General features: G+C 41.7%; 1 protein-coding gene across 1 annotated transcript in view; it reads right to left on the bottom strand.

Moving 5' to 3' along the window:
* The window catches only part of SEMA3D (semaphorin 3D), a 76,947-nt gene that overhangs the window by 3,418 nt on the left and 58,196 nt on the right, over positions 1-15,333 (bottom strand). Inside the window, exons 13-16 of the mRNA XM_039570416.1 lie at positions 15,111-15,152; positions 13,723-13,880; positions 11,646-11,710; positions 9,304-9,443 (exon numbers count right to left, since the gene is read on the bottom strand). Of these exons, the coding sequence (XP_039426350.1) occupies positions 9,304-9,443; positions 11,646-11,710; positions 13,723-13,880; positions 15,111-15,152 (405 nt within the window). The remainder of the gene's footprint in view (positions 1-9,303; positions 9,444-11,645; positions 11,711-13,722; positions 13,881-15,110; positions 15,153-15,333) is intronic.

The following is a 15,333-nucleotide window of genomic DNA, read 5'->3' as shown; positions in this document are numbered from 1 at the left end:
TGTATATCTGCAGTGCTGAGGCCCTGTTACAATGGATATGAAAACTACTATTGATTTTTAAAGAGAAATGCTGTGGTTTTGATCTTCTTCAACCAAGTTTTACAAAAGGAAGTTGATCCTGACTTTGACTCACTGAGATGTGATTAAAAGCAGGCAGAGTAAGGCTGGATGGATAAAACAAAGTATGGTTCTTTTATTGCTAAGATCTGTGAAGAATAACTAAGAGAAAAATAAGAACAAAAAAACCCCAAAACCCTGAACAAAACAGCAAGATTGCAAGTGGGAGCTGAAGTCTGCAAGTGTGGAGCTGTAATTTCATTTACAAATAGAAATATTTTAAAAAATATGGGTCTTACATGTTAAAAGAAGGTGTACCTTAAGACTAGTAACACTGTCAGGTAAGTAACTATCTGGTAATCTGAAAATTATTTCCAAAATAACCTAAGTCAAAAAATAGCATCCCCCTTCAAAAGAAACAGAAAACCAAAAACAAACCAAAAAACAGGATGGGGCACTGGGCACCCAAGTATTTCTACAGCTGGGAAACACAGAAGGTAAGTGATTTGCCAAAGACCATATAAAGATGAGTAGCAGAGGTGGAAGTAGAAAGCAGAGCCCTAACTCCCGATGTCCAACACCAGCACTTCCTTCAAAAATGACACCAGCGTGTCCCAAGCTGTTCCCTCCCGGGCATGCTGTGTTCTGCTGCCACGCAGAGGCTGCAGCACAGCTGGCACTTCAGACCTGGATTGCTGCTGGAGGCTGCCTCGGCCCTGCTGGTGGCATCAATACCATGGGGGAAAACTTCAGCTCAAGGCCGGGTAGGGGGTTTGAGAAGGGGGGTCTGTGGGCAGAAAGAACCAACACAGAATCTGGAAAATTTCCCAGAGTGCACATCTGACCCTCCAGCAAACTTCAGAAGATGAAGATCAGGGAGGCATAAAGATGACTAAATTAGATTTATTCACAGTGGGTAAGCTACACACTGTTTCTTTATGTAAAAAATCTGCACACGATTCCCTCTGCTACTTCATGGGAAAAAATTTATACATACATATGATTCTCCATCTGTTATGATTCTAACTCACTAGTACTTTATCATAATAAAGTCTCTTGGAGCAAAGAGATGGATGAGATGACCTTCCAGGGCTTTTAGCTTTACTCTTTTCTAAGTTTCTATGACAATGACCCTGAAATCATTAAAAAAGCTTGAGAGACCATATTGAGATCACCAGAAAAAACAATACACATAAATATAATACAACCACAGAGAGACTTTTGTTTCCTACTGTTTCAGCTGTAACAGTCTTCAGTAACATATGGATTAGACAGGTATGTAGGCAAGTCAATATGGATGGATGGATATAGGCCTGTGTACTTCCAATGGTATGAGAGCAGCAGAGACAAGAAATCAGCTGCTACAAAAGCAGGTCAGATTATAGCTCTGGTTGCCTTTTTCTCTGGTCAAGTATTTTTTGGCTCCTGCCCCCAGTTGTTGGTGTTGGAAACTTTAGCTTCATTGTTTGTAAACTGTATATAAGCATGTCTACTCAGTACCCAGAGGGTGAAATGATACAAATTTCAGGAAGTTCCTGGAAAATCGATTGTCCTGACAACAGGTGCTACAAGAGCACAAGCTACTGCTGATTTACCACACTGAGCTTAAATCAGAGAAATTATGGTCAAGCCACGAGCACATGCACAGAAGATAACAGGGAAACAAAGCAGAAAAGGCCACTCTTCTTTCACAGAACCCACACCACAGGGCACTAGTCCTCAGTTGGATCAGCTAGTGACACTTCACTCCAAGTAAAAGTTCCTTTTTTTATAGTAAAAACAGGAGCATAGAATTTATAAAAGAGTCCACAAATAAGGAGCTGTAGGAAGAAAAATGTCTAGGGCAGGTGTTTTCCTTGTGGTGCTGTGCTCCACAGAGAGAAGCTGGAGCAGGGCCCAGGTGGAAGTGTTTGGAGGCCCGGCTGCTGCAACATGACAAGGAAATCCCTTTCTTCTGCCCGGACTTCGTGTCAGCATGAAGGTCCAAGTTTGGGAAATTGAGGGAAAAGCATGGGAAGAAGCAGCTAACTTCCAGACATTTGGGTTTCATAAGGCACTGTGCAAAGACCAAGTTCCCACATTGTCTGAGTGAAAACAGCACTGATGTCTTTGAGCTTGGGGCTTGATGCAATCGCAGCAGTAGCATCTGCCTGCCGGTGGCTCTGCCAGTATTGTAGTCTAGAGCGTCTTGACAGCTGTGCACCTCCCACACTTGGAAGGGCTCCAGTTGGCTGTTCTGGCTGGCTGGGTGCCAGTCCAAAGTGCCCTCACTAGGGCTTCGCCTCTTTTCAGTGAAAGAAAGGCAGAATAATGGCAGATCTAGACTTGAAAAGATCTCTGGACCCCCAAGTCCAGCACCCTGCTACTCATAACTATTTGCCATTTGTGTAATAGCCATAAATGCGTTAACTGATGGAGCTGTCCCCCCCCCTGCCTTGGGATACTGCAGAGGAAGGTAGAAGTCTAAACTGGTTGTGTCCCTTAATCCCAGCCCATCATGAGTCCTATTTTTAATGAAGCAATGTTCCTACACAATGTCCTGTGTTAACCTTGGACATTGATTTAGGCTGACTGTCACCTCCTCCTCTGTGCCTTCATTGTTCATTTCTTTCTACTCCTCTGGCAGGATAAAATTATGGCTCCGATTTCACACATATTCAGCAACACTTCATTACTGCTTCCCCCCCTCACTTCTCTTTTTGGTATCCTGTTTATGTTGTTTTACCCATAGGTTCAGAACTCCTCCTGTCTTTCTCCTCTACTTTCCTCCCCACAGAGCTCTGGAGTTTCATAAACACCTGGCATTTCATTACTTGGCAGTAGATCTTTAACCTTTCACTTGAATGTTTAATGTGGTCTTTGGTTCCTGACCTATAGATGTAAAATGTATTTTATTAAATTCTGAGGAAAGTAAAAAGACTACTTAGATAAAAGAAATTTTGTTTTGGTCAACTGTGGATTCACTGTTTCAACCCCCCACCATGTCAAAATCAGTAACTCTTCTAAAATATTTCTGAATAGGATTTAACAATTCAGAAGTACACAGGCTTAAATTCGTAAAAAGCTTGTTGACATGTGCTTAAATTTGAGCATACAATAAAACTTAAACATGAGAGACATAGTTTTGTTCCACAGGAAACAACTTATAAACCACAATAAATGAAGCAATTGATTACCAATAGCTTTCTTTTCTTAGTGAAGTGGGAGTGGGTTTTTGACAATATTGCATCAACAAATTGTACTTTAATCCTTCATGATAAGCACATAAGTTTTCCAAAAATTACATTACCTGAATTATGACACATGCCATAGATACTGGCAATACTTGACAAAGGGAAAAGATCCCCATGCAAATCTAACCCTTGATTTTCACAACCGGAATTTAATAATGGAGAAAAAAATAAGTATTGCCAATAATGATGGCAAACCTTTAAACAATCAGTAAGTTGGAAAACAACCAAAGATTTGAAAGTGCTGTGGCACCAGGTTAGGTCAATGCTTTTTGTCCTTTGCTAATGATGTGTTTAGATAGCTCCCTCTTTACAAATAATTCACATGTCAACTCTTTCACAGTTAAAACACTGCACCTGTCTGGGAGAAGAAAGTGGCTTCAAAGCCTGCCTTCCCTCATTAATCAACATGTGAAAAAATGTTAAAGGTAAAGCTGGACTAATCATGGGTTAGCTGCAACCCCTGAACAAACTGAGAGAGGGAGAAAAGAAAATGAGGAACATTTGCTGCGAATTCACATTCATCTTTGTTTTTCTATTGTTCTCTTTTTCATCCTCATCATTTGACTGGAAATAAAGATCACTCTAGGGTTTTTCTGACATTATTGTTACACATGACTTTGTTTCTCTTGTATGGGAAAATAATCATTTAGCTCCAACACAGCTGTAGAGTTAATTTTTTTTTTAACATCTTTTTTTGTTTACCAACAGCCTCAGGAAAAATGAAGAATGTGTTGCCGGTACAATGTCATTATGGAAACTCATGATTCCTATTCGTTTCAAGGTGAAGTTTACTTCTTATTCTGAGACTAAACTTTAAACTCCTCCATTCCTATCACCCCTCCAATATATCCAAATCAAACCAGAAATGTCATTCAGTTTAGAGTTACTTCTCTTCTTTCCCCATAAAACTGTCAAAAATATTAGTGTTACTTAAGAAACTCAAGGTATTAAAGAAAAAAAAAAGGCAATGAGCAATATAATAAAATAAAAGAGTGAAAGAACTATAAGTAGTCCTTAGGCTGCAGAATTAATCTCTTTTTTTTCTTTTTCCCAACTCTCTTGACCTCTTTCTCATTGACCTAAAGATTCAAACACTGAATTACACAGCCCTGACAGAAGAGGGAAATTCAGTCCTTGCTGTGTGTCCTCTGCCTTACTCAGCCATCACCCAACTCTTATATTTCAGGGCTGGCACTGAATCTGTGGCCTTTCTTCGTAAGATTCTGCTTGACCAGATGTTTGTAACAAAGAAAGTTGCCATCACGATGCAAAAACCTCCAGATGCAAAAATATATGGATACTTATGTCTTGGATAAATTGAAAAAATGCCTAAAATGTGGAATGAAACAACATCTCTTTGCTCTGATGGGGGAGCTAGGTCACAATGTAGTGCCTTGCAAAATGTCCTGCCCAAAAGTAGATCCAGCTCTTGTATCTACCAAAATATCAGATTAAGTTTGGTCCATCAGGAGAACAGTCTGGGCTGTGGGGCAGGAATATGGAAAGGGTGAGAACTGCTGAAGGAGAAACTGGACTGTCCCCATGCATTTTGGTGTATTTATTTTCACCACCAGGTACAAGCAGAGCAGAAAGAAGAAAGTTAAAAGTGATCTGCACCTATTCTATCACTTTAGACCACATGGTTTGTTCTGTCCCCTGCAGCTGAGGGGGCAGCTTGGCAGATCTGGAGCCACAGGAGATTCAGGGTGAAGTGCAGTCTAGAGCAGAGGGGCTGATGCTTTTCAGAGCAACAAGGCACCAAAACTAATGCCTTTGTCGGGAGCCACACATTTGCTTTTTGCAGTCCTGACACTTATTACATACATAAAATAAGCCAGGACATTTTTGAGAAATAACTAGTATCTGTTTTAAGCCTCAGAGAGCTTCAGCAGTTTAAGACACTATGAACAGATGACATCCCCAGAGTTTTCTATGAACTCCAGGCACTGAAGCACTCTCCGTCATCCCAGTGACTAACGCTGCACGCACAGGAACAAACATGATCAATTGCGTGAGCAACACTAACCGCAAAAGCACTAGATATTTGACTCCTGACCTTAAAACAGTCCTAAACTACAGGGAAATGTACTCCCACTGGCAGCAAAATGACCTGGTGACAGCTCCTGTACCACAGGAGATCCTGTCCCTCCCCACAGGTTGCTCTGCCTGGAAGTCACATTCTGAACCATGACCTTAAAGGTGAAATGTCGGGGACATCCTGCTGGGCCAAATGCTTCCCATCTAGTCTGGATTTTGCCCTTTCCCTTCCCTCAGGAAGCTGCAGTGCATGTCTGGGACAGTGCAAAGCCATCTATTTGTTAAGCCAAGTTTAAAGACTTGCTGAGACATTACAGTTCCAGCCCTGGAACTAAAAGTCCGTAACCTAAGTTCCAGGTGCATGGAGTCATTTGCAAAGCATGGTATCGTCATCACAATAAGTTAAACTGCTAAGACATGCACTAAAAGAATGTACAGTGTTATTTGAGAAATCTGCTGCAGGAAGGGAGAGAGAGAGAGAGAGCAGAAAATATAATTGTAATGGGAGAAGTTATGGTAAGACACTGGTTAAGCAAAGATCAAGCTATATATTAAACATGACCTCACTGTTTCTATCACACATGGTATTTTTGTCAAATTGAAGTACTTTGAAATGAAAGTCAATTACTCTGATCTTTGGATTTTCTATGAAGGTCTCCAATTAGCTTTTTATACTGATGAGCTCATTTTCACTGGTAAGTCAAGTTAGAAAACCAGAAAACCTCAATTTCTGGATCTGCAAATTATCAAGGGATTAATATTTTAACCAGTTAACCCTTATTGCTCAAATAGGAGGAGTGATTATTCAGCATCTCTATAGACCTGGTCATTCATTTAGGGATTCATACCTGAAATTAGGAATTTAACTTCAGGTACTTGAAAACATGTAATTTCTAGATTAATATAGTTATCTTAAAAAGTAAACAAAAAAGCTTCTTTTAAAAAATTTTCTTCTAAAAATGATATCGACCAATATGATATATGCAAACTGAGTCTGTTCAGGAGTTCAAATCCTTAGGATCATGAAACTAACCTGGGTCAAAATACTAGAAATTGTTATTATTAGAATTTTCTGGGAAGATTCAAACAAAACTAATAGCTATACACTGTCTTCAAGCAACCCAATCCTCTAATCATCAATGTCTGCTTATGCATTTCCATAGGCTATTATCTTCAGATGGAAAAAAAAAAAAAACAAAAAGCCCCCCAAAAACCCCACAACTAACAAAACCACCCTGGGAGCTGAGGAGCATGTGCTTCAACTTCTGTTTTGCCAAAACTAGATCACAGAGGCACTGCTGTGGCTTTAGGCACAACATGTGGTACAAAGCTATTTGCCTACTTTTAACATTCATGTAGTAGAAAATCTGCGCAGATTTCTCCTTCAAATTTTCTACTAAATTTGCTCAGAGGTTAATCTGGCCTTTTAGAGAAGATTTACTTTTCTCATGCAAGCAGATGTCAGACTGTTTACACAGAGCAAGCCCAGTAAACATTGCTGTTAATGTGCAAAGATGAATTTTGTGTGCTTGCTGGGGCTTCTAATGACACCACACATGTGCACACATTCCCTAACTCCCTCCCAATGTGCACATCCTTGGCATGCAGGGCAGTCTTGCTGTACTGGACATCACCAGGCCTGGGTAACTGGTATTTGGCTCAGAACAAGAAGGAAGGGCCAAGTCACTGCCACAACAAACCTTTTGGAACTACAAAGTGTGTCAAAAAAGAGTATAGCCTTAATTTAGGCTATGCTATATATATCAGCATGCCGTAACTTTGCTCAAAGTTGGTTTGACCTGCAGTTTGTTCTACGATCAAACAGGAAAGACAGCTTGAGCTTGGTTCCATGACCTTCAGAGGCCTATCTGAACCTGTGATTTATGAGAAAATCAACTGATAATATCATTTTCCCTAAATTGACACAGATAAGACTCAAAAGCAGACCTTCAAAAGAGGCTTTTAAGTCTTGAAAGTATGATTTCTTATGATATAGGAATATTACATTCTTCACAGGGAACCAGCTCCTTTGTGCAAAGTTTGTAGTTCATGGTATAGTTGCAACACATTGTTTTTAAAAAGGTTGAGTCTTCTCAAAATTTGACATAACTTCCCATTTATAAAAAAATAAAGAAAAAAACCCCACACACAAGAAAAGGAAATCAACAAGAACAATCACCCCTCCACCCCAGTCAAAAACCTGTTAACTATCTGCTTAAATTTACTTTAAAATTAGTCTTAAACACATGGTTAAAATTAAGAAAGTACTTTACTTGTTTCCCTGATCAAATATGTGAGTGCATTTACAAACTGCTGCCTTAGGGAAGGTGATCACAGAGTGTCATGTACAGGACAGTAAAGGTAACTCCATTTCAGTAAAATGAATGACTGCAGGCCATGAAATGCCAATACACTTTTAGCTGGGTGTGCACTTCAACCTCCTGTGGCTGAGAGGGTGCTTGGCCACCTGATCAGAAGGCAAATTATTTTTTTTCCACATATGGGCTATAATGGACATTAGAGGTAGTATTTCAAACCAGTAGTCTCTTTCTTTTGGTGTTCAAGCACCTGTCTAAAAATTAATCAAGCTTTTTTTTTCCCCAGCAGAGGAAAAAAAGTTTTGTCAATCCAAAACATATGCAAGAGAAGGGGAGTAAATTAAAAGTACTGCAGTGTTACAGTCAATTTACAACCTTGTGGAAAAGATTTTGTCTTACCTGGTAGAAAATCAGAAGTGTCTGGTATCCCCTAACTCTGGCTTTCTGGGCCAAGACATAACTGGGGTTGCAACTTTGGGGTGACTGCCATGAGTCACATCTTACCCAGAAGTGATTCTCTCATGGACACCTGCCCTGGTCTGCATCTCCCCAGCCTTTGGAAAAGACCAGCACATTTTCTGCACTCAGGAAGTCTCATAGGATGAATTATCACTGACAGTGGAAGACCAGTTGTATGTTTGATAGCTCCTGTCATTTAAACTAATTTTTGTCCTGGAAGAACATACAACAAATAAGCATATCTAGCACCTGGGACCAGCTCCCTTGAAAGGGCAGCTCATTTCCCTTCTCCTTCCCCGTTGCCATGGTTGCCATCACAGCAGGACTTGGCATCAGACACAAAATCACTCATGTAAGAGAAAGGCTATGAAAACTCCCGAGGTTTGAAACTCACTCACAGACCCAGTCCAAACCAGTCCCAGGAGATTGACCTTCCAGGCATATTGGAGAGGCCCTTTGTCACTAGCACAGAAAGAAATCATCAGGAAATTGTGCAGGAGGTTTGCAGCGACCTGGAGGCTTCCCCAGGGCCTCTCCATCAGTGAGGACCCCAAAGCTGCACTCCAAAGGAATTAAGAGCCACCACAAGTCTCACTGCTTTCTACACCAGATGCAAGGAGCAATCCTTAACCTGACATCTCTGCATCAGAGCAGTGTCCCATTTAAGAAAAAATCTCAGACTCCACTAACAAGAAAAAAAGCAAATAAAAAGCCTTTTAACCACGCAGACCATTCCTTCTCTGGGGAGAGACGGAGAGAAGCAGCAAACCATACATGCAATTCTTAGCTACACTGCTTAACATAGTAAGGGAAAGCAATCAAGACACTAAATAGAGCTGAGATTTTATTGAAACATAGGGTTTTGAACATACTTTTACCTACAGAAGTAGATGCGTTAATTATCGGACAAAACAGCTTTGACTTTTTATCACTGATTTATATTATCTCCGTTTTTAACTTTTTATGTCTAATAGGATGAGCAGGTAAGTCAAAATAAATACCAAAATCTGCTTATGATACAGTGCAAATGGTTTTCTCTCTTCCTGACTGCATGACTCAAATGGTGATTGCAGAATGCTATGTGATACCTAAGGTGAGGCAGGGAAAAGTAAAACATCGACTAATCCCAATAACTCCTGCCTCTCAATGCTCAGCTGAATTCTCTGTGGAGGAAACCTGCCTTGATGACTATAACTTACCTCTTCTCGATGTTCTTCTCCAGAGCGCTGAACATACCACCTAATAGAGGCTTGCTGGGACTTAGGAGTACATTCCAGAAAAGTTGAATTAAATTCAATGCCAAAAATCACCTTTTCATCAGCAGTTTCATGACTAATGCCTGGAAAGCAAACATGGTACAGGAGATTAACCCTGACCTGCTTTTTAAAGCAATGGGAAAATAGCCTGATTCAGAACAGATGCTATAAGAGTGAGTGAATTATAAAAAAGCAAAAGGAAACTTAACTTTTAGCTTAAACTATAACTATGAGGATTTAGAGGCGGCTGCTAACCTTCCTTCAGTGCAACTGGTTTTTAAGGAGGTCAATAAAATCTGTATCATGAGCTTGCTCCATTTTAAAGTTGGGGCTTTCACCTTTGAGGAATTTAAAATCTGACCCATATTTTTCCTTTAAGTAATACAACTACTAAACCTGAGCTAAACCTGCTGAAGTTAGATTGTATGGTCTGGTTTGTTCATCCCAAGCACTTTAAAGGAGTCACAGGGATAAAGTACTAAAGTTTGCCTCCCTTCAGTGTAATTTGAAATGCTCTGTAGTATGTTTCAGACCAAACATGGAAGGAGTCATGAGGAGATCTGAAATCCTTTCTTGGTCTTCTGTAAATCTGAGCAAATAATTTCTAATCTCTGCATCTTCATTTCTCTTTCTAGTCTGTTTTATCTGCACCTTATCTACCTTAGCAAGAGACTAAAGATGTTTCCTATGCCCTCTGAATAACAGAAAGGAAGGTGAAAGCAGTAGTGTCTCCTGAATCAAAAGTTAGCTCCATGTCAAAATTAAAAAAATTTTGGATCATGCTTTCAATATAACAAGTACCTATATGAGTTCTATAGAAATTCAAGCTCTCTGCATTATTTCCCTGTGTCACTAAGATTTCAGGAGAGCCAAACAACTTCATGCAGCCAATGAAGTGTCTGGGAGAGAACCTCACACAGCAGAGCCCTGAATTTAAATAAGTTTAAGGACCACAATATTACTAATTAACAAAAATGGCCTGAATGAGCCAAAAGCCTGGAGTGACACAGGTCAGCTTAAAGGGTTTATGGCACACAGGAGTCACCCCAAGTGGATAAAACTGCTATTGGTGGCACTATGTCAGGGCAAAGAATTAATACCAATTTCTGTGCTACAAGACTTTAGATTTGTCTAATAAAGCTAACTCTTCCAGTATCTCTTTATCCTTCCACGAAAATGTGACACTGTCAGCCTTTCTGCTAGGGTTTCTATAACCTTGAGCTTTGCACAGTCTCAGATATCAGTGTTTGGAGAGTCATGGCAAGCAGCAAGCAAGGAAATTCTGGCCCTTGGGATGAACAGGAGTTTTGTCGTTGACTTTGATGGAAATCTTACCCTGACTTTTTAACTATGTCTGCAAGCACACATGTACAGTCAGAGCCCTCTAGACTGTGCAACAGACGTCAGGCTTTGATCCTGTGGCAAGCAGCTCTGATTTCTGCACTGCCTCCCACTGAGGTCTGCAGCAGGCACCGAGCACCGCAGCGGCACGGAATAACTGGAGATCAATGGGAAGGGATGGCTTGTCCCAAAGCCAGTGTTCAACGTGGTGATACAATCAATACTGTTTTGTCTGGATTGTTCACTTTAATAAGCAGCTAGAAGAACCCCAGACAAAGCCATGGTTGGGTTTGAATGCTATTCATTTATTTTACGCTGCCACAGAGATTGCTGTGTAACCGCAGGGTTTCATACTGACAGTGCTCGCTGAGAGAGAAGGGCTGCAGATGCCAGAGGAGCAGCCAGACCCTTTGGCATCTGAAAAGAGGGTGTGGGAAAGGGAGAGGGAAGAGGGTAGGGAGAAGGGGGTAGGTTATTGTTAATAACAGGAGCATTTAAGTAGCTGTGGGAAGGGGCTGGTTTGGCAGCTGCAGCTCAGCCTTGGGACCTGTGTCAAGTGGCAGAGGAGAGATGGCATGTTCCCCACTCCCCCCTGCAAGCCTCCTTGTGGGATTTGCTGCCCTGTTTCTGGATGGAACATCATGCACATCCCATTAGCTAGTTTCAGGGATGTGTGTGATGTTTTGGTGCCAGGGGCACGTCTCCCTGCCCTGTGTGAGTGCTGGGGAGTGTTGCCCCTAAGGGATGCAAGGGTGATATCCCATGCTGGCTGTTCCTTTCCAGCTCCAGCTCTGAAAATTTTAACTGTGGGAGGGGTGATGGATATAAAGGGTGGGAAAGGCAGCTGTTCTGTTGAGCTTAGCAAGTTTTTGGAGACAGAGACCCTCACAGCAAAATCTGCTGCCTAAGTGACAAAAAGAGCAAGAAAGGTCAAGAATACTCACTGTCTTCCACATCCCAGCACTGTGCAACTGGGTCTCCATACTTGACATCCTGCCTTCTGGCTCGCCTATGGGAAGAGCATGCAAACTTGTAACACTTCAGACATAATTGCTGGAATGCAACAACAAAATACAGAAGAGCTCAGCAGATGTGGACTTGCATTGCTCCCACCCTACTGCTGACAATTACGGTCTTAACTAAAACCAGCCTCACCCTCAAAGCAGCATGTGGCCTAGAGAGATTTGTACAATTGACATCAAGAGAAGAGCCTGTGATTTGGGAAAACCACTGGGAGGAGAAAGAGAAAAAGCAAGAGAAAAATATCTGCCTAAAATAAGGAGTGTGTAATACAGTGACAGAAAGAGTGTCTAAACTTGCTTAGACCAGCATGTCTCTCCTGGCAGGGTAGACTGTGTTGCAAATACCTAGAAACATTTCATGCTGTAGACCATGAAAAAAATCTGAAGTTCAACAGGTGATATTCAAAATTGAGCTCAGTATTAACCCAAGGTAATACTGACTAGTAAGCCAATTATTAAAATAAAGAGAAAATAATGTATTTTAGTTTGTTAACAAACAATTGACAAAATCTGGTTATCTTTCATCTTTATGGACAGAAAAAACATAAGACAATGGTCTGAGATGATCTAACTTGCCTGCCAATCACTGGGTGTGTTACATGAACTCACCGTGATTTACTGTCATTTCAATGTGATAGCGCTAAAAATAAACTCTTCCTCTGTGTATAATTGCATTCATCTCCCAAGAGCTACGACAAAAATGGAAACTTTTTCAATTTTTCAGTAGAAGAATTGGAGACCCAGGAAAGAACTGGTTCTTTCCTCACAAGCAGCAGCAGTGGGACCTCCCATGTGCAGAGCAACGCCTCTGAAGGAGAGCAGGTTGCCAAGGCCTGTCTGTCCACTGAGCAAAAGCTGTAGACATGCTGGAAGCACAGACTTCAGCACAGAAGGAAAACATTCAAGTAACTGATCTACTGCAGGATTCCCAGGGCCAGTCACCCATCCTTTGTTTTGGAACCACGGACTTTTGGCCTTCCCTCCAAACTGCACATCTGTTAAAAAGCATGGCCCATCGATCTCCGTGTCCCAGCCCACCCCAGACTTCAGCAAGCCTCATGTGTCACTAACTTTGCAGTGAGCCTGAACACTTGCTTTTCTCCTTTCATTTATGCTTCTCTGAATTTAGTTTGCTTTGGCTATGAGGGAGAACACATAAAGCTCCCTGACACCATGACATGATAACGTATGAGTCATTAACTTCAATGACTCAGGACCCAGCCCTGTGACCCCTAAGGCGGAAAGTGTCATTCCAGAGCCTGAGCTCAGACTGAAACCTCACTGCAACAATTGCTGTCAGGAGGACTTTGTCCAAAGGGGAATGAAGAGGCTGTGAAGGACTCTGGCACCAGCTAAATCAGCCAAAAACTTCAGGAGACACATCCAGCAGCTGAGGCAGTGCACTGCTAGACCCTGCAGCATGCTCTCCCTCCATCCACATCCAAGGTACTGTCCTAGCTGGTGGGTACAGAAAATTCAGATGAAGCTTCTTTCACTGCGGAAAGACTGCTGCCAGGATGGTCAAATCATGGTACTTAAATCTCTGTCTCCCTCTCATGGCTAGACCACAAATACAATTGTTGGGTTAGGTCAGGGAATTTAATATATTATTGACCACTCTGGGATACTATGTTAAGCTCTGCTTTTTAACTACTATGAAAAAGTCAGAAGCTTAAGAGAGGCTCTTGCATCTTGGGCAGAGTTAGCCACAACCTGGACCTCCATCTGAGCACCTTGTGTCTTAAAGCATTCAGCATAAAAAAGGAAAGTGATGGATTTATGATGTTAGCTGCAGTAGCCAAGTTACTGTCACACACACTTAAACAAAGCTATGTTGTCTTCACAGCTCTTTGAGCAGAAATGTGAAACATGGCCAGAGTACGAGCACATTTCGAGGCAAATGATATGCTAAGTAAAAAGGCAACAAGTTATGAATTGGAACATCTAAAATTCTTGCAAGCAGCAAGATCTTCTATAGCATGTCATGTTCTTTTCTTACCTTTTAGAACTGGGGGCATATCTGGAACAGGAGTTTCCATCCCAGGCACAGTATGGGTCTCTGGCAAGGCAGCAGTCTGCACAAGCCTTCCCATACGTGTGACATCTGTGCAGAGAGAGCTGAACCAATCCATCCCTGGAACCAATGTACAATTGTTGCTGCAAATCAGGCAAAGCAAATTAATTAGGAGTGTTCTCCAAGTAGCCAGTGTAAAAAGTTCCCTTCTTCAGTGCCACAGTTGCAGACTTTTAACCTTATCCCAGATTTTATAAAACAACGGAAAATTCCTTCTTCAGTGTAAAATGTTTCTCAGGGCCCAGTGTGAACTGGCCAGTGCCCATCCATCCCAACAACACAGCAGAGAGGAAAGGGGACTGCAGTCCTGGAAAGACACCAGCACTCAACACCCTTGTGTTTTACTACAGCACCCTTGTGCTACAGTAAAAAATCAGAAGCAAACCACGGAAAGAATGGCTTAATAACACATTTAAAAACAAGGGGCTGGATAGTCGCAATGTTAACAGTCTGGGAACTAGGGGTGACCTTGTGTGAATAAACTTCATGTTCTGCTTCTGATCCCGAGGTAGGATGGGGATAATGTTTCTCCCCTCTCCCCAACGCGTGTGTGGATTGCCTGAGGAGCCAAGGGTGGTCCAAGCTGGAGCTGGCTCATGCAACACTTCCATCTGGCCTGCCACCTTTTTTCATGGGAGATGGGACCCAGCTGTGCTGTGCGTGCCTGAAAGGCAAAGTACCTCTTCCCGTGTGAGGGAGCCCTGTTGTGCCAGAGCTGCTCTGGTCACTTCTGCGGCTCAGGGAGGGGTGGCTCTGGTGTCACGCTGCCTGCTGAACATGCATGGAGCCATCACAGAGCTTGGAGCTGCCATAAAACCGTTTCCTATCAGGAGATACTGCGCTACGAATGGCCCCTGCACTGCCAGGGTTGGACCACCCAGACTCAGGCTGCAATTTCAGAGGAGGGGGACTGGTTGTGTGCATACAAGTTTTAGCACAGTGAGGCCCTGATCTCTCCTGACTACTAATAAAAATAAAAACAATAATAGTAATAATAATTTATTACTAGATTGTAAAGAGACAAGTATTTCTGGAGGCCGGAAAAACAATGTGCATTGGCTTCACTTACAAATCGCACTACCATATGACTAAAGGTTTGTTTCCCTGAATAATTACCAGCTTGGGTACACAAATTACTGTTTGTAAGCAAACAGGAATTAGGCAGGCAAACAATTTCAAACATATCTCTTTCCTTCCAGTTACACTTTAAGAGCCACCCATGGAAAGCTTGGCCACTAAGCAACAGGAGTCACCTGAAAATAGGTGTTCAGTGTACCCCATATCCTCCAGTAATTAAACAAGCTTATGATTACCTGTTTCTGAGAAATCTCCATGGTTGAGATAAACGAAGGGTGCTGAAAAATAAATTAGCAATGTGTATTAGTTTACAAATTCCCTGTTCTTAGTGAAAAAGAGAGCAGAACTTAACATACAATAAGCAAATAAAACTACAGGCTCATTTGCTTGGTTTTAACTAATATGAAGAAAACAAACCCCAACAGAAAATAACAAAATTCATGCTTCCAAAAAGAAATC

This window comes from Corvus cornix, chromosome 1A (genome assembly GCF_000738735.6).
Source record: "Corvus cornix cornix isolate S_Up_H32 chromosome 1A, ASM73873v5, whole genome shotgun sequence".
Taxonomy (NCBI): Eukaryota; Metazoa; Chordata; class Aves; order Passeriformes; family Corvidae; genus Corvus; species Corvus cornix.
The sequence above is the reverse complement of the archived record's forward strand: the minus strand, read 5'-3'. Positions and strand labels throughout refer to the sequence as shown.